This window comes from Cladophialophora yegresii, assembly GCF_000585515.1.
Source record: "Cladophialophora yegresii CBS 114405 chromosome Unknown aczIN-supercont1.1, whole genome shotgun sequence".
NCBI classification, from domain to species: Eukaryota; Fungi; Ascomycota; class Eurotiomycetes; order Chaetothyriales; family Herpotrichiellaceae; genus Cladophialophora; species Cladophialophora yegresii.
The window spans coordinates 3162691-3181586 of NW_006913045.1; the positions used below are offsets into that span (position 1 = coordinate 3162691).

General features: G+C 55.5%; 6 protein-coding genes across 6 annotated transcripts; 2 read left to right on the forward strand and 4 right to left on the reverse strand.

Annotated features, from left to right (window-relative positions):
* Positions 1 to 547: 547 nt before the first annotated feature.
* Positions 548 to 3267, reverse strand: A1O7_01133 (uncharacterized protein; the record flags this gene model as incomplete). Its single annotated transcript, XM_007755172.1, has 2 exons — positions 548 to 2973; positions 3024 to 3267. 2 exons carry the CDS (start codon positions 3265 to 3267, stop codon positions 548 to 550), a joined length of 2670 nt encoding a protein of 889 aa, XP_007753362.1.
* A 508-nt stretch (positions 3268 to 3775) lies between these two features.
* A1O7_01134 (uncharacterized protein) lies at positions 3776 to 6764 on the forward strand (the record flags this gene model as incomplete). Its single annotated transcript, XM_007755173.1, has 4 exons — positions 3776 to 5137; positions 5184 to 5355; positions 5403 to 5762; positions 5809 to 6764. 4 exons carry the CDS (start codon positions 3776 to 3778, stop codon positions 6762 to 6764), a joined length of 2850 nt encoding a protein of 949 aa, XP_007753363.1.
* A 259-nt stretch (positions 6765 to 7023) lies between these two features.
* Positions 7024 to 8791, reverse strand: A1O7_01135 (uncharacterized protein; the record flags this gene model as incomplete). Its single annotated transcript, XM_007755174.1, has 4 exons — positions 7024 to 7812; positions 7864 to 8010; positions 8066 to 8671; positions 8732 to 8791. 4 exons carry the CDS (start codon positions 8789 to 8791, stop codon positions 7024 to 7026), a joined length of 1602 nt encoding a protein of 533 aa, XP_007753364.1.
* Positions 8792 to 13811: 5020 nt separating this feature from the next.
* Positions 13812 to 14405, reverse strand: A1O7_01136 (uncharacterized protein; the record flags this gene model as incomplete). The annotated part of the gene is made up of 1 exon (XM_007755175.1): positions 13812 to 14405. The coding sequence occupies one exon, from the start codon at positions 14403 to 14405 to the stop codon at positions 13812 to 13814; it is 594 nt and encodes a 197-aa protein (XP_007753365.1).
* Positions 14406 to 15884: 1479 nt separating this feature from the next.
* On the forward strand, positions 15885 to 17639 carry A1O7_01137 (uncharacterized protein; the record flags this gene model as incomplete). Its single annotated transcript, XM_007755176.1, has 3 exons — positions 15885 to 16889; positions 16949 to 17284; positions 17337 to 17639. The coding sequence occupies 3 exons, from the start codon at positions 15885 to 15887 to the stop codon at positions 17637 to 17639; spliced, it is 1644 nt and encodes a 547-aa protein (XP_007753366.1).
* Positions 17640 to 17767: 128 nt separating this feature from the next.
* A1O7_01138 (tRNA (guanine-N7-)-methyltransferase) lies at positions 17768 to 18846 on the reverse strand (the record flags this gene model as incomplete). The annotated part of the gene is made up of 3 exons (XM_007755177.1): positions 17768 to 18297; positions 18393 to 18604; positions 18680 to 18846. 3 exons carry the CDS (start codon positions 18844 to 18846, stop codon positions 17768 to 17770), a joined length of 909 nt encoding a protein of 302 aa, XP_007753367.1.
* Positions 18847 to 18896: the final 50 nt, after the last annotated feature.

Here is an 18896-nt window from a genome sequence, read left to right on the forward strand (position 1 = left end):
CTGTTGCTGAAAGCTCCGCCACCATCGCGGCAGCAGTTCATTCAGCGTTTCCCACGTTCTCGCCACCTGGATGCCACGAAGAATTGTGGATGTCCTTTGCGCCGGCCTTGCCTCCGAGCCGCACGTCGGTCACCGCAGACACACGTCCCAAACAGGCCTCAGGCAGCTGTTTGACTCATGTGATGGAGGACTATCAGAGGCTACGATTGGGCGCTTGTTGTCGAATGTGGTGTCGAGTTGCGGTTGCCAGCAAGCCGCGCTGGCAAGAATGCCGCCTGATCCCTGCACAATCACGCCGGACGCCGCGCCGCGACTCACCATTGGATGCGGCTGTGTGACGACGGATTCTGCGCGCGTCTGGCCCCTCCGTCGCATTTTGAAACCCATCATAGATTACGAGGCGCCTACGTTGGTCTACCGCCCAGCCGCGAGGTGCATGAACGAAGCTTCACGAGTAGGAAGAGACGGGAATAAGAAAGAAGTAAGCCAGAGTGTCTAAATTGTAGGCTGCTTTCCAAGGGGTGCCTCCGTATCCAAGATGCCTCCCTCACTTAGTATCAATCCAATCCCTCCAAACATCGCCATATCCAAGAGCGAAGTCGCTAATGCGCGTGTGCGCGCTGATGGCAGGGATGAGGCTTTTCATATCCTGCAAATCCGCCACCACTGTCAATGTGGGTCTACCGTGCGCACATTGGAAAGGGAAAATGCATTGAGCAAGCTTTCGGACTAGCTCGCGGCTTTGGTCAGGTTTCAAAACCTCATTAAACATGATGGCAGTGCGGCACGATCGAGATTTGAGCATTTCGATCATACCCTGGGGACAACCTGCGAGGTCTGACCACCAGTTCTGCGAAGTTTGATCGACGCGGTGAGCCGCGAGGGAATGAGATCGAACCCGGTCTGACCATATTTCTCGTCGCATGAGACCGATGAGGAGTTTTGGGTCCACTCGACAACGTTCCGCAAGGAGACTTGGCAGCGTGGTGACCTCTACTATCCGCAGTGGAGGCTTGCAGGTGTCTGTCGAGTCCCGCGGGACTTTGATGAGGTTGTAGCGGAGGCACCACATCTGGAAATGCGCTCTTTGCTCCTCAAGAAGTCGTACCTCAGTTTCGTCGACCTCAAAGAGCAGTGGCCTGGAAAGTGTAGTAGAGGTTCGCTTGCAGAACTCTTGGCACAACTGCTCGAATTTGATCCGCTCATCAGCCGCATGCTGGTCGATAAGAACGATCAGACTTCTCTCAATGCCTTCATTGTGCTTGGTGTGAGCCGCGACAGCAGCGAGCACAAATTTCTGGTCAACCTGTTGGATCGCCCTTGCCGCAGAAAGCGCGCGCGTCGTCACAGCCTGAGAGGAGGGAATAACATTGGATGCAGGTCCGGGGCCAAGCTGTTCTCCTCTCAGAGCTGGACACTCCTCACGTGCAATGCTTGCAACAGGTGCTTCAGCCAGCTGCACGCAAGTTGTCCTAAAGTATTTCTGAAGGGTCTTCGCTGGCGGCCTTGGTTGGGGCATTGTATGACCGGATCGTGTATTAGGTGGTAACGTCCGAGCTCGGCTCGAATGTCCGCAACCTCCCTCCAAACGACCGTCACCCTGCGGTCCTGCTGTAGGCGCGATTGCTCCCGTGCGAGGATTGAGATGGATCATCTGATCGTTGCGTGGATTCGTCCACAAAAGGTCGGTGGTACTGTCGGCCCCCTCAGCACTCGCGACATGTGCATTATGCAGTCCTATTGCCGGTTCGCTCTCCTGAAAACGAGCATCGGCAGGCGAACGATCCGCTTCTAGAATATCTGCAGGTGATGGGACGTCATCCACGGCCCCGTCAAGGCCTAAGCCGTACCGGAAATTCTCCTCTGATGGCCACGCACTCTTCACCCTGTGCCAATAGCTCAGATACCGAGCTTCGGTTGCACTTCGTGAAAGCTCAGAAACAGGCAGCCTTGATTGCAACTGATCACCAGGGTCATCTTTGTGCTTTGTACCACTGCGTAACCTACTCACGTCTCCTGGCTTTGGTCGATGAGCAAACCCAGAGCTGGTCAGGAAGTGGGATACAAGCGATTCTAATGCCTTTTTCAGATGCACTGTGACCGGGATCGCATCCGCCGAAGGTTCATTCTGTCCCACCAACCAGGCGATTTGCTCCAGCTCGGTGTCAATTCGAAGGTAGAACATAGGCCACCTATCGATGCCTTTGCCCAATTTGCTGGCTTCTGTAATGGGCTGATCCCCTTCCCGTCGGCGACTTCGGTTCCCTGATATACTCCGGTTGGCATCCAAGGCGCCGAAGTTTGATGCCTCGAACAGACGGTCGATTGTCTCAAATAAAGAATTGGCTCCCTTGCTACGCCAGATTGGCACTTGCCCGACTGAGATAAACTGCGCTGCCTTGGACGGTGCTGGACGTGTCGAGATAGCGGCGCGAATGGAGAAGTGACTTGTTCGGACAGAGGCTGAACGCCATCGCTTCGTGTCTAGGGTGCCCAGGAACCTTGACTGGAAGAGAGTAGACACGGTAGACTCCAGCGACAACGGCGTACTGCCCACCTGGGACGAGCTGCAACGAAGATCGTGTTGTTTTTCGCCTTTCAAAGTAAACCGCATCTCGACCATGCGAGGACATGCCAGTAGGTAACCGACAAGCATCTTCTTTACCCGCTCGAACGCCTTTTCAGTCTCCAGCGCAGAAGAGTAGCGTACTGACAACTGCTTGCGTCGAACAGGAATATCGCCAAACAGGTTGTGTACCACGGCGTTCGTTCCTTGTCGGATGAGTCCAACCTCCTCTTTGCACATTCGCACCTCGCGATTCACAGCGACACCGCGGTGAAGGACCAACCGGCTTGCGGTCGATTCGGAGTGATGCTGGGAGGCGATGAACAGCAGACATATGAACGAGAGGTTGGAGAGAAAGCGGCCGTACCGACCGTACGATGGCAGCGGCACATTGAACTTAGAAGAGCCTGAACTTCAGTTAGTTTCGTCCTCAAAATGGGTTTGGTTTGTCTTGTACAGTGTAATTTGGCGAGTTGCCCTTGCTGCGAGAATTCCACCTCTTTGATGCCATTGCCATCGTCGCAAACGGCAATGTAGCCTCTCGCAAAATCCGCTTCGACGACAATCGAACGGGCGTCTGCGTCCAGGGCATTTCTGACCAACTCTTCGATGACAGATTCCGGTGTGGTGATATCACATGTTGACGAGATTCTGGCGCGGACATCGCCTGGGAGCAGGCTGATCCGAAGCGCCTCAGCCATTGCTGGCGACGAGTCTCAGCCGTCCTGCGTTGGCTGCGGCGTAGATAAAAGGCGCTTCATGGGGGCTGCCAGAGGGAAAGCGCTTGTTCGTGGACAAGAGGAACGATATTATGTAGCATTGCTTCAAGAGCACCTGCCGTCGTTAGTGATCATGGACGCCACGGGTTGCAGCAATCACGTTATGTGGTCGCCTTTCATAGGAAACTGAAGATTGCTGGAGATCCAAGTCAGAGGCTCATCTCCATGTTTGGGATGTTGGCATGCAACTCCATTCTCTCTCACACTTTAATTTGACTGACTACGCGTAATATCACTGCCACCACCACCTCGTTCGGTTACTGGTGTCCATCAGGGCTTGCAGTAATGGCAAGGTCATGATCTGGCGCTTGAGCTTGGGACTGCTGGAATTTGGGTCTGATCCCTGAGGTCTATCCTCCTTCATCTCGTGGTCAGGGAGCAACTGTCTCGAGGACGACCTCGTCCCTGGAATGAATTCTCCCGGGTTATCATGACTGTTTCGAAATGGACGGCTATAGCTCGCCAATGTCTTCGCCGTCGGATTTCTGTTCAACAATTCGGCGACCTGTTGCAGGCACACGATGGCGAAATTGCAGTGAGACGTTTGTTCGATGCTCTGGTCGACTGTCGTGAATCCTTCTGTGCGCCTGGCGATCCTCTCGTCTCGCTATATATTGATCATCTTGGAAGCACTGGGGCCATCTCTGTCTCTGACGCGCTACTAGTCTTGACGAAGCGGTGGAACAATGCCAAAGGGCAGCTTTCTCAGGATGTCGTTGCGTGCTACAACCAGACGGTGCAGGATCTAACCATGATCATGATCGGCCCTAAGTACAAATTGGAAGCATCAGAGGCACGAGTAGCATTGTCGCTCTCCTCACGATGGCTCTCGGCTGTGGCACGTCAAGCTTCGCGAGAAGACGGCGAGAGGACTGGCCTAGAGTACAATGCTACAGTCGAGTCGCTTGCGTTTTTCGTGGCCTCTCTAGCCGCCACTGATGCTGGACTTGAGGCCCTGTCCCCCAACGTGACATCGAAGAGAGAGGGATTGGATGGTCCATTGAGCGACCTGCGAGCCTCGATGAGGCAGGCTTTTGAGCTATGCCTGCCACTGTACTCTGTTCTCTCCTCGCAGCTCGTGGAGCGAATCAACACTGTTTTGAAACACATCAGTCTTCTCGACGGCGGCCGGCCTCAGGAGAGCAACATGTCGACCCAAGCATCAGAAATCCAAGCACTTCAATTCCAGGTGTCCATCGCCGAGAGTCAGCTGGTGGCTTCCAAGGCCGGTACTATGCTTTTCCTCTCGAGCCTCCTCCTGACAAGCTCGACAATTGATGACGGGACAGCTGTCAATTGGCTCTCCTCTCGTCACCACAACGACTACCAGGCAATGTTTAGCGACATTTTCACCACCTCTTTTGCGATTCTGAAATGCCAGAACTCAACACCAAGGCAAAACCTTTGCATGCAACAATGCCAGATTTTCATTCAAAACAAACTGCCGGCGCTTCTTTCAATGATTTCCGCAACCTCCTTTAACGGTTTCAGCACCGAACAGGCCATAAGCGACGCATGGCATCAAGTAGTGCCGCTCCTCTCCGAGCACGATCTACTCGCAATTGGCGCCCACTTCCTACATGTCTGCTCTCTGATCCATCTGTTACCAGGACAGATGGTGTCTCAGCTTGTCGGGAATGAAGACCTTCTGAAAGGGCTGAGCAAGGGGCTTTACACTAAGGACGGTCTTGTCGAACGCGTCAACTCAAACCACGCCAGAGGACCAAAGCTCGTCGAGGAGCTAATCCGCGGCGACGGCAGTGCAGGGTTTATCAGTCAGGCGATTGTGGAGGTACGCAAATCAGTGAGATGATAATTGTAAGCTGACGGGGCTCCAGATCATGCACAGTTATTGCCAAAGCAAGGAGACCCAGTACCTCAAAGAACTCGCCAATGCCATCATACGCAAACCGGCTGCGATCAACTGTGTTGCACTCTTCATCCGTCCATCCTTTTTCTTGAGCCCTCTGTGCAGCCTCCTGGATGACTGGCGGTGGGATGAGATCCATGGTGAGTAACATTCGCCACTGGCACCAACACCAGCTAACCTTGATCAGGCGAGGCACAACCCGTATATGATGATTTCGGCGCGATATTCTTGCTCATATTGGTTACCAAGGCACGGCTGGATTTGCCCAACTCGGGATTGGGGATCCGCAAGAAGGGCGGCTTCCTGTCTGAGTACCTCAGGCACGAGAACTACGAACACAGCTTAGACGATCTGTCGGAGGAGAAAAAATCCCACCTGGGGAACTGGATCAATGCCCTCTACCTTGCTGAAGGCCTTAGTGATGAACTCTTCACCTCCTGCAGTCCGCACGACTTTTACCTGCTTATCCCCACTCTTCTGCGGCAATCAGTCACAGCATACCAGCAAGGAAAACTCACGCACGACGCATTGAAAGCTGGCTTGGACTGTAAGTGCAGACACCATATCTGGAGACTGCCAGCTAATCATATCAGATCTTCTGGAACCGTTCCTATTACCTTCCCTGATCTCGGCGTTGGGCTGGGCAGGAGAAGTCTTCCATCAGGACAGTGCGGTCATCGGGAAGGTCTTGGACGTGCTGACCAAAGCACCCGGGACGATAGAGTCCCGAGACATACACCACACCATTCTGGCCATGTGCGGACCCCGTCTGAAGTTGCGCTTGACGACCTCGGCCTCGAAAGACAGCAACATCGGCTCCGTCCTCACAACGCTCGACAAATGCCCGGACTTCACGCTCGCGGCCGAAAGAGAGGTCCAGAACGAAGGCCCCGGGGTCGTAAGCCTCCTGCAGCACAGCTTGGCGACCCTCATTACGTCCGCGAACACTCTGCATCCCGAGCAGCAAGTCAGCCTTCACGACATTCCCGCCCTGATGAATCGGACCGTGGAAATCCGAGGCGCAGAGGTAGCTTTGCGGGCTCTGATCGGGGTCCTTCTGCAGCTGAGCGACAGCCATCAATTTCTGTTCGCTCTCGACGCCGTCACCACCGTGATCTGTATGGGTGGGGAGGGCCTCCATGCCGCGTTGCGCCTGCTGTACCACAATCTGGGCGGCACATTGAGGAGCGGCGACACCCTGACCGCCGAGGCCGTCGTGCGGCTCTACCGGCAGGTGGAAGCGTACAAGAACCTCCTCACCGTGCAGGAGATGGGGCTGGACACAATTTTCGGCCAGCAGCTGACCGACATCGACACGGCAAATCCCAACCTCGACGCCGCGACGGCCGTGTCCGGAGGAGGGGGAGGAGGCGTGGTGGACATGCAGGCCGCGGAGCAGGGCGAACCCGACGGCATCGACCAGGTGCTCGACGAAGTCGCGGCCATGGGCAACTTGGACACCAGCGACGCGGACATGAATTTCGATACCTTGTACGGCTTGGAGGGGAACGAGATGGACCTCAACGACTTGGATCTGGATATGTTCTGATTCTAAACATTCAGGCACTCATAGGCCCTTTGGAAAAGCGTTGGTCCCTTCCGAGTAGATAGGTGGTTGGTTGAAAACAATTGGGTATTAAACTCGCTTCTACGCTATCAGTCGCTCTGTAAATGTAACTTTGAAAACCCCTGACCTGCAGTTCTGTGATCCAGACAGGACTGATCCGACGCTGGTTCTTTTTGTCCTTTCTTTCACCTGATGCCAAATCCCGGTCCGTAACGGTTCTTTTTTGTCCTTTTCCCTTCTTTCACCTGATGCAGAATTCCGCCCGAATGCGTTGCAGCGCGAGGAACATTGCCTCTCGCTGCCCCGGCCCCAGATATTTCAACATGATCAAATAAGACAGTGGGCCCTGCACTTGCAGCGTTGACGGAACATCGACGCCACGAAGTTCGCTCGCTGCGCCGCCGGTGACGAATCCCGTGGGGACGGAACGTGATTGCCCGGTCTCATCCACGTCCCCCAGAGCGTATGCCATTTGACCGATAAAGTCTCGGACTGTTTCCTGCAGGACGGCGGTGTTCGAGATGATCAGGTCGTCGATGGTTCTCCCGCTGACGCGCGTGCTTTGGGTTTTGGGAAGCGTGGACAGGGCGTCGAGGAGCGCCGCATGGAGGCACGCCTTTGCGACGAAGAATCGGTTCCAGTGAAAGAATGCGTCCCACGAGCCGAAACAGTGTAGTCGGAGGAGCGTGCCCGATGTCCACGGGTTGCGATCGAGATGCCGCTGGGGTGGTGGTTGTTCGGCGAGCACCTTGCGAGGCAGCCAGCTCGGGTCCGTACACCATCCGTTGACCTTCTCCTTTAACCTGGCTGCCGCCTTCAGGTAAGATTCCACGACCTGTGCCCTGTCCACCGTGGTATCGTCTTGCATGGACAGAAAATTCCTGATCCGTGCACGCAGCTTCGTCACCCCGTGGAAGAAACTCCGCAGCCGCAACGAGGCCTCTGGCACAGCTGTGGCTCGTGGGAGCTGTGCTTCCAACGCGAGATATTCCTGGCTGGGCTCTTCACTGGCAAACATAGGCTTCCAATGCTGAAACTGGTCAGCGCTCAGCATGCTCAAGGTCCTACCTGGTGCCCATACCATTGCTGAGAGGAGAGTGGCATAGAGGTGCCGGCCTGCTGGAGTAGAGAACTGTTCTTCGCCACGGAGACGCAGGAGCATCAGGGTTCCATCGACGTGTGTCTGGTGCGCTGATTTGCTCTGTGGGCCGTTGACGCCGGCAAGAAGCTGCATGGATGTCAGGCTAATGCACGATTTGGGCATGAGAATCGACTTCGCTCACCTCTCTGATCCCGAGCAGCCATACTGCGACCAACGTCTCGTCCCTCAGATACTGGTCAGGGTCTGCCAGCGCTGCGGTGACGCGTGACACCGCTCGAGCGTATTCAAGCTCGATCATATCGCGCATGTCAACTGTTGGTGATCGGTTGGCAAGGTTGACCGCGCCGACAGATCGCATGGCGGCGTAGAGGTAAGAGTCTCGACCCGCGTCCGCAAGGATTTGAGGGAGGAAGTTGAAGGCATGGTTGCCGTAGAGGACACGCGAGTTGACGTCGAGTTGCGTGAGGGAGTAGCAGACGGCTTGTTCCGTCAAGTCGGCGGACGGGTAGGTCAACGGTTGTAATCTCTGCGGAGATTGGGTCTCGGAACGGACGATAGGGTCGGTTTTGGCCGACTCACTCTCGTCGCTATCGCTGGACGACGATCCTGCTCGATAAAATGCTGGCTGAGGAAGGCTCTCGGTCGACAACGACCTCTGAGATTGAGTGTCTGTTTCGTTTGATACAAAAAGTGTAGACCGAATCAGGCCGTAGCCCGGTTCTCGATACCCGGGGCAGGGTTTCTTGAGCCTCGCACAGTTGCGGCATCCTGGGCGTCCTTCGTCGCACTAAATCCTCTGCTGTCAGCATCAGAGCACTTTCCGGATGTGTGAATCGGCGTGGCCGACCTTTACTCGCCGCTTGCGACACAGGAAACACCCGGTGCTCGGACGACCAATGTTACCCATCGGGAATCGAAGCAAAGCATAGGTCTGGCGGCGAGGTACTCTCTATCGGGGATTGATGGCGAAGTCAATTTGGGATTCCGCCAGGCTTCACGATGCGAGATGCATGTCCCACGGCGTGTTGCTTAGTACTTTCAAACTCTCGAAGCCGCCACAATCTGGATCCTGTGCGAGATGAGCGCCTTTGAGCGGTCCCCTTTCAATATTTATCGGTGTGTCGGTTGTGCTGTCAACCCGAATTAGCCGTGCGTGCTGATAGTCTTAATTGTGCCAGAATGTCTTCGCCGGCCAGGGGTCCGTCAGGATGGTCTGGATGTTGCATCGCATCATCTCTGTGGGCCAGGCTGTGTGATGGGGGCGCCAGCTGGGAATGCGATTGTGTGCGGTATCTCGTGTCCCAGCGAAACATATCCGAGCCTCGAGCGCTGGACACTGAGGTCACTCACGATTCCGCGATTGGAGAGCCTCGTCTCGAGGGTCGCGAAGTGATAGCGCTCGTGGACGCACGTCGCATGGCTAACCGGAGCAGGCTTAGCAAAAGCTGGAGAGGGTCGAGCTGGAGGCCAATGCCCATCGAGCCGTGCCTGGGGAGGGCTGGGCAGCCACGTGCGAGACCAGGATGCAACTCCAGCTTGACGAAGTTAGAGAGCCTGCAATGGTAGTGAGACGTCGCTGACTACGCAGAGAGGGAGACGAGCAGCTGACAGAATGTAAAAGTTTGCAGAATGGGGAAGCAAAAAGGAAGCCATGCCACGCGGGCGCAGGGAGACGCAGGCGGTTGGCAGTTTTTCTCTCGCTTCCACTGAATGCCCGCAAACGGAAGCATACGCGACGCTGGCCTGTGCATTGCCGGCCCCGCCTCTTTCGAGCTGCCCGTTTGGACTGATATCGCTCAATCGGGCACGGGTCGCGCCCAAACTATCGACGTCGACAACCCGTCCACCAGCGTCCACCCCATGACGGCCCCGCACTGGCACCGCGAATCCGGCAACTATCGCGTGCCAATAGCCTCTTGCTGCCCCTCGATTGGATCGCCACTCGTGGTTTCTGTTTTTGGCCCTCATGCCCCTCCAGAGCCGCGTATCCTTTCCGATTTGGTTTTGGGTGCGCGAGACCTTGCATTCCGGATCCTTTAAGTTTCGGCTCAGCTGGACCGCAGCCGACGTCGCGCACTCAATACTGGGGACAAAAGCTTTTCTCATGCTCTGAATGGTATGACGCTCACTCGATGCCTATGTTCGGAGGGCAGTGATGTTGTCATTCAAGATAGACGCGCATGGAGCTTGTCTCATCGCAGCCATGTCTTCCTGCAAAATCTCACCTCCTCTTCAAGTTTCGAGAAGGTGTCATTGGCGTTCGCTTGGCACAGCCTCAGCCGTCGCAAAGCTTCGCACGAGAGAGTGACATTGGTCATGACCTTGTAGGAGCCTTGGTTGTCGACACGAGATTTTCTCCCGCGCACAATGACTGCACCAGATGTCGATGCTGCACGTTGCGAGACGCAGAGACCGTTGGGAAGCTCTTTACGGCAGGAGGTGACGACGCCGGGCACTCTCCATGGCTACAAGCTTAATCCTGCCTGCACTTCAGCCGCATTGCAAGACTAGCATTCCGTCGCATGGGCATTTGGAGACCCTATAGACTTGGCCCCTTCATACGTCCGCACGATCTTGTTCAGTTTATGCGGTCCGCGACACCACAGCGAGGATGAGAGAAGCATTGGTCATGTGCAACTTCGTCCACTGACCGCTGCCTCGAATACCTAGCTGATGTCTTTCGCAACGTGTCAGATCCCGGCCGAGGGTTGAAACTCGCCTGCGTCCCGGGGCCGAATGACCCATGATGCTGATGATTTGACCGTGCACAAATCCCGAAGACCAAAATAATCTGAGCTACCTTCTTGAGCAACAATCCTTGCGGAGATCTAAGGCACAGAATCCGAGACACGACCCATGGCGGTCGATGGCTCTTGACCACAAGAAATAAGCTGAGAAATTTCGGGCCGTCAGAAACATTCGCGACAAGGAGATAGACGGCTTGCACTACCATGGAGATGCTCTCGGTTGTGCTCAGGGGCAAGTTTGCCTCACAGTGCCAGGTTTGTCGACGTCGTCGGCTCATCTAGCCGCGCGGCCAGTCTGGCTCGAGCAGACTCCTCTCTATTGACAGCGTGATGCACCAGTCGCCGTTTAGAAGTGCTGTCGGCGTGAAGGCCAGAAGAAACATGCTGATTCTTTTCAGCAAGCTCCACATGAGCGGGTACCAAACGTGGATCTGTACTGGACGTCACAGCGAGGTACGGTCCCTCTCTTCTCACTCCCTACAGGAAGATCATGCAATCTATGCCGAGCCAAAGACGGCACATCACCACACACCGGCACTTGGCAGTTTCGGCGATGACTGGATACCGCTCTAGCTCGCCCTGGAGCAGCTCTGCTGGGTCGAGGCCGTTGCCCAGTGTTGTGATTTCTTGTAGATCTTGTCCAATCAGGGCATGAGTCCTTCAAATTCCCACCAGATCCTTCCCGCCTGGGAGTGGTCAGGTTCGTTGGCGGTACGCTCGTTATCTGGCACAGGTGGTGGTGACAAGGGTTCTGAGTTTGAGCAGGAACCGTGGATGGGCCAGAGGAGAGTCTATGCCCGCAGGCCATCTAGGGTCTGGCGAACTGTCCTGCGAGGTGGCGTTCATTTCAAAGCCTATCACTACTGCAGTGGAGAAGGAGAAAGGATGGTCAACGAAACAGCCTTCCTGGAAAAGACGCCTTTCACCCCGATCCCGCCGATCCCGCCAGCCAACCGCACGCTTGCCTTCACTGAGTCCGCATACACAGAGTTTTGACTAACAGCCGTTGTCTTCGATGTTGTTGGGCCCAAAGTGTTCTCAGCCAGGCTTCTCCTGATCGACCTTCCACGACAGGCTCTCTGCATGCCTGCCACTAGCGTGTAGAAGCAGCGCCCCTATTTCGAACGCGCAGGAGATGATCGAAGAGCGGTCAGTGGGAACTTGACATATAGTATCACAATGGAAATCAGGCGGCTCGACAAGGGACTGGGACTCCCGGTATGCCATACAGCGCACGCAGATATTCCATATGCCGCGCTTCACCAGCCACTTTGGCACCTGTACGTCCGTCAGGGACCGTCGCCACATCCCGGGCATCGGACAGACTTTCCTCAGTCCCTCTGTGCAGATAGACCGGCCGGCCTGACGATAATGCCGAGCTGATAGTCTTGTTCCAGTGATATGTACTAGGCTAAACATCTTGGGCGCCGGGCCTGGATAGAAATTGCGCCATGTCTCAAGATTTCCGGCTGTGTCTCCATTCGTGGGTACTCGCTAACAATGTTTTCATCGACAGATCAACGTCAACATGGCTTCCACGCCAGCTTTCTACTGCCATCGGCAAGACTGGACACGATCTCTCCGGAGCACGACGACCGTGTTGCAATGCAGGCAGAGGCATCCGCTTGGGCGACCACCTTGCAGGAGATATATCTCGGCTGTTGTCACCAGCCTCGCAGTTGACACCTCCGGGACTCCTTGTACTGAGAGTTGTAACCTAGGGGGGCATGGCGCCTTGGGAGTCTGGACACGAAGGACAACCGGCACCGAGGCAATGATGCATCCGGCGGCCATCATTGCCGGGTAATTGAACAATTCCTAGGTGCTGAATGAGGAAACTATTCTTGGACATCTAGCGACTATCGCGGGCACCGAGAACCTGGTCTCTGGTGAGTAATCGTCACTCTATCTGTCTATGTATCCATCTTTCTCTAACTCCTCCACAGAGAGCCCCATATCCCGGTCTCTTCCATGACCGAGACGAACCTGATAATCCCGATCGATAGTCCACCTCGTGCGCGTCCTCACTTCTTCACTTCTCCAGCATCTTCACCCAAACCCACCGTTCCCCTTATGTGGCCACCAGATTGTTGCGCAAGTCTCGGGAACGCCGATTCCGCAACTGGCAGGCCGTGCCCCTGCCGCTCCTGGACAGGATGTGCATCTCCCTGCCTGAAACGTGGCGCAAGACAAGTACATCAAACCCAAGAATTCAGCCACGGACGCATTCACAAGAACGTTCGGGATGCCACCCTAGGCAATGCCCGAGCAAGCCGACCCCGCGAGACCAGTGTTCGACGGCCGAAATAGAACAACAGGACGATCTACCTCCCGCGATGCCTTCAGTCACCGAGATCGATCGGGCGGGCATGCTTGGCGATGTATCGGCCACAAACATCGCATATATGGGCATCGTTGGGCGGAGCGCTAGCACTATGCTGAAAATCCTAGAGACCACTACCGCTACTATAACCGGCGTCTCCGCTGCAGGAACCACCACTCGAAAAAAAGCCCGAAAGAGATTCGTACTACAGGACCAGAAGAGGGCAGTTTCGGCTGGAACAGCAGCAGCAGCAGCAAGAAACCAGACAGGTGCTCCAGCCCTACCTTCCGAAAACGGATGAGCACGGCATTCCCAAGGAGCGGCCCGATACAGGGTGCGCCCCTCTATCATATCCGCTGCAAAATCTACACGCCTGAAGCGGTGCGCAGTGCGAGTGGGTTCAAAGACACATCCGAGCCGCCATAACGCCAGAGTACCCGCGGGTTTTGATTCACGACTTCGTGCTGCCCGGAAAGTTTAGATATGAGAGGCAGAGAGACTCGCCCTTGGTGAAGACAACAATCACAGTAGTAGAGTGCTTTGCGAGCGTATTAAGGCTTTCAACTTCGATATGTTCTCGTGCTGTCTGCTGAGACTACCAGCATTATGTAACCCTTATTTCCGAGCCCGCGCGGTGTATCAATATCCTTCCCTGATCCACGGTTCTACAGTAAGAGTGATAGTACTGGTAACGTGATAGTGGTGGTGGTACACCACGCTGTTAAACCCCCCTCCACCTTTCGAACTGCCCTATGGCAACGCCGTTTCGCCGAATACATGGTCGATGGTAGCGCATGTACACGTATGCATGTAAGTAAGTCCAAATACAAAATGTTAAAGCGGAAGCAAAAGCAAAACTAGCCCAATTTAGGGACGTTGTGGGCACGAATCTTCATGAGAAGCCGTTCAGTCCGAGCCCGCAAGGTGATCACTCGGGCCTTGATCTGGCTCAAGTCCGGCGTCGGCGCTGGACTTGGCTCAGGGCATGTCGAACTCGAGGCACTACTTGTTGCTGGAGTAGGGGAACTCGAGGCCCCTGCACGGTCTGGTGTCGAAGTGCTCAGATCATCCGGGAGCGAGATCCTTTCGAAGGTTTCGCATTCTCTGATCTTGTCGGCCACGCCGTCTTCCGTGTCGACATGGTCGGTGTTGTTATTGTCATGGCTGGGTACCGCGGATACTCGCTTTCTTTGCGACTCCCAAGCCTTCATCACCTCGAGCTTCACGCCCGGTACGTCCATCACGTCGCCGATGACGCCGGTGGTCCTGCATTTGGTGCAAATGTCGGGGAAGACATGGACGTTGTCGCTGACGTCGTCTTGGCACACCTGGTGGTTGGACGCGATGGGCGTGCCCGAAACCAGTAACTTGTCTATAATGTCAGCGCATTGGACGATGGTCTTGATGTTGACGTGGCCACAGAGATGGAAAATCGTGTGAGATTCGCACATTGCCTCCTAGGAACTCGAGTGGGAGAGGGCTTGGTTCGGTTGTTTGCTGCTGCTGCTGCTGCTGTTGGCGGACCGGGAGCTGAAATGAACGACATGGCTGGAACGCGGACGACCTGTAGATTCTGCGCGACTTTGGGTATGTTTGACACAAACAAAGCTGGTAAGAAAGGCCTGGTGGACAATGAAAGTACGCTCTGGCGCGCTTTGTTGTTGTCGCCAAGTTTAGCATCCCTTGCATCGTTAGTGTCGGTCAATGACAATCCAGATCAGATGGTGTTCAAGTTTCTTTGTTCTTTAGATGGCTCTGATGTTGCTTGCAGTAAGAAGCGGCAGTGGCAGCGAGTCCACTTTCTCTAGGCTTCATCGTGGGCATCTCAGCAGCAAAAACAGGTGGAATGCCTGATGGTCAGTTTTCCCTGCACTAGCCATGCTGTGTAAGGCTGATATTTGCATGCGTGAATGTGTGACTCAAGTGGAGGACATGATGAATTCCAGAGGGGTCTGGGCAGAGACCCGACTATATCGTCACGGAGGCCTCTGTAAAGAAGACGGTATCCTACAAAAGGGGGGGTGGCCCATGACAGCCCTTGGCGCTGTCTGTCCAACCCTCGGGTAACCTTCCCAGTCACAAATGGATAAGGCTGAGTCCGGAAGCATCGGTCAAAAGATACGTCATTGTCCTCGGCAACCGAGGCTGCCTGTCCGTCCCGTGCTTTGTTCGCATTGCATCCTGCTACTGCGCACCGTATCCACCACGCCGATGGCTTTGCTCGTGGTGGTAAAGAGCCCTTGTCGAAGCGAAAGGATGCCGGGTGCGATCTCGCATTTAGTAGGTGGTGGCGTTCAAATTAGCGGTCAGGCGTCATGCCTGTATATACGTACACAGTAGAAAGAGCGATGGAGCGACGGGGAAATACTGTACCTAGGTACACAGTACGTGTTTACGAGTAGGTAATGGCAACAACACTAAGAGCGAATGCGGGTGACATCGTTGGTTCGGCAGCGGCGAATCCGGGGTTCAACGTTGAACTTGGCTCCGTCTTCAAGCTTTCGCTCCATCCGATCGATGCAACGCCAGACTCACGCACACTCAAAACATGAGTCGTCGGAACGAAGATGATCAACTCCGTCCACAAATCGGGCGGGTCATCGATCATCCACTGTCCGGCTTGCAGTTACGGTTTGGAGGCAAAAGTCGACCATGACCGCATGCGCATGGCCTGTGAATGTGCGCAATCTCGCGTCCATTGACCGAGCACGAGACCCTTAACCCAGTTAAACCTCGGAGAACCCCGTGACTGATACTGTAGGTGGCTGATTCATCGCTCATCCCTCATCACTGACGTAGGCTGCTTATGGACTTGTCGAAAGCGTGCCATGCCCTAACTCGCTTTCCTCCACCCCCCTTCGAGAAGCTCTCTGCTCACTCCTCCCTGTAAGGGCAGTCATACACACATCGGCGCCTCACAAAACGGCAAGATGGCTGAACCACGACGACGATCGAGCACCGGGCGGCGGAGGACGAGTATCCAGGACGATGCGGCCATGCTGGCGGGACTTGGCGTGAAGCAAGAGTTGCAGCGCAATTTTTCCTTCTTGTCGATGCTGGGGCTGGCCTTTGCGATCCTGAACTCTTGGACAGCCCTTGGTGCTAGCATGTCGCTGGCTTTGCCCAGCGGTGGCCCCGACGCGGTCATCTGGGGTCTTGTTGTTGCCGGTATCTGCAATCTGAGCCTCGCAGCGTCACTGGCCGAATTCCTGTCGGCATACCCAACTGCGGGTGGGCAGTACCATTGGGTGGCGGTCATTAGCTGGAAACGATGGGTGCCGTTGCTTTCTTGGATCACGGGATGGATCAACACCGCCGGCTGGGTCGCCTTGACAGCCACCGCTGGACTGTTGGGAAGTCAACTGATCATTGGAATCATTGCGCTCTGCTCTCCAGGTTACGAGGCGCATCGCTGGCACCAGTTCTTGATCTACATCGGTTATAATCTCTTCGCGTTCGCGGTAAATGCCTTCATTACCAGGCTGCTCCCTCTGGTCAACAAGGCCGCCTTGATCTGGTCGCTGACCGGGTGGTTGGTGATCTCCATCACCGTTCTTGCTTGTTCGTCGCCAAACTATCAAGGCGGCGGCTTCGTCTACCGAACATTCATCAATGAGACTGGCTGGCCAGATGGACTTGCTTGGCTCCTCGGCCTACTGCAGGGAGGTCTGGGTCTGACCGGATTCGACGCAGTCGCGCATTGTGTTGAAGAGGTGGGAAATCCGACGGTCGTGGGTCCTAGGATCATGATCGGTTGCGTCCTCATCGGCGTCTTCACCGGCTTCATTTATTTGAGCGTTCTCCTGTTCGTCGCCAAAGACGTGGAAACTGTCATCAGCTCAGCAGCTGGGCCAATGTTGCAAATCTTCTATGATGCGACTTCGAGCAAGGCCGGATCGGTGTGTCTGTTGATGTTCCCCCTCGTCTGCTTGTTGGTAGGTTGCATGATCTGTGACGCTGAAGAGCGAAAGCGGCGCTGACACAGTCTACCCAGTTCGCCGCGGTCAGCATTATGACGACAAGCAGCCGGATGGTGTACGCCTTCGCCAGAGATGGAGGGCTACCTGCCAGTCGCTTCTTCGCCAAAGTTGACAGACGACTACAGGTCCCTCTCAACGCGCTCTGGCTGACGACGATCCTGGTCATCATCTTCGGCTGCATCTTTCTCGGCTCCAGCAGCGCTTTCAACGCCATAGTGTCAGCGTCGGTGGTTGCGTTGGGCGTCACATACGCCATTCCTCCAGCCATCAATTGTCTTCGAGGTCGGCGGATGTTGCCAGCTTCGCGACCATTCATCCTTCCTACCTGGCTGGGCTGGACCTGCAACCTGGTAAGCTTTCTGACCGACAACAGAGATGAGGATCCATATTGACGCTGCTCAGATCGGAATCGCATATGTCATTCTCACCACCGTGCTGTTCATGTTCCCGCCGGAGAAGGACGTGACCGGGAGTAACATGAACTATTGCGTTGCCGCGTTCGCCATCGTGTTGGTCATCTCCACAATCCAGTGGTTCATCGACGGTCGGAAGAACTATACGGGCCCTCAGATCGACATCGATGCTCTCAAGGCAGGGGAGATTGTCGGCATGGCCCCTGCAGAAGGCGAGGCCGGCGGTGTCAATGTCACCCGGTCCAGCGATGACACGTTGAACGGAGGCGCGGAGAAGAAGGCTGAGATCTAATTCCTTTCTGTACTGGCAAACGATTTACACAAAGATCCTTCCTCGTGCGCCGTAGCAAGACGATTTTCCACATGAAAGAAGCTTCTTCGTGCGCGTGTGCTGAGGATGTTGAGAGCCCTCTTCTTCATTCAGCCAGGCCACTCGGGATCCTCCTTCCTCCGAAACACAGCGACGAACTTCCTCCCCCCATTCCTCGTGACTTTCTTGCTCTCCTCCGTCTCCTCACTCATGATCCTGACGCACGGATCTCGCTCGAGCTCCTCCTGTGCCACGCGCTCCCACAATTCCCTGCCCTCCCCGGCCTCCTCGCCGTCAAAGTGCCTCGTCATCCACCCGTGCAGCTCCTCGACGTCCGTGATCGTGTAGACCAACCCGCCCGGCCTCGTCACGTAGGCGTACTCGGCATTCAACTGGGCCGAGACGATCCGCGCTTTATGTTTGCGCTGCTTGAAGTGCGGGTCCGGGAAGCAGAGGAAGATCTTGGCCAGTTGGCCGCGCGTGAAGTAGTTGGGCAGGAACTTCATGCTGTTGGTCCGTATCACGGAAATGTTTTGGTAGAGGCCTGAGTTCTGATTCTGGGCGCCCGAGTTCTGCGCCCGAAGCGCCGCGATCCGATCAATCACGTAGTTTGTCACTTGGATGCGTAGTTCCATGCCTGCTTCCGCCACCTCCGTCAGCAAAGCGATCCCGATCCAGAGCGAGATACGCACACGGGGCGAAAAGGCGAATAGGGAAAATCCAAGCAGAACTGACCGAGCATCAAAGTCTCCGGAAAGAGCGGCGCCAGGGCGACGAGCAGCCCGCCAAACCCACATCCGATATCCGCGATCTCGACGTCCCGCGTCATGGGCGGTCGTGGTGTCCCGATTTCACTCTGAGTTTGACTCTGGCTCTGGCTCTGACTGGCATTCCTCACAAACGCCGGAAAGTGTCTCGTCCAGTCCATTTCGGCGGGACTCGCGGGGCTTGGTGACTGTTAGCATTTCGAGTCGTTCATCGACAGGTCCTAGACCACCAGGGAGGGAGGCCGCGGGACTTACTACGCCAGCGCATGGTCCGAGAACGGGTTCGCGTGGGCTCGTTGCCGGTAGAACTTTTTCTTTGGGAGTTTGATCTGCTGCTCGGTTCCAGAGCCTGTTGCTAAGCCCCCTTGTTGGCTCTTTTTATACTCTTCGCGTTTTTGTCGCTTGTTGGGAGGGCCGACCATCGTGTTGGCTGGCGACGGGCGTGAACGAGTCGTGGTGGCAGAGCGTTGGC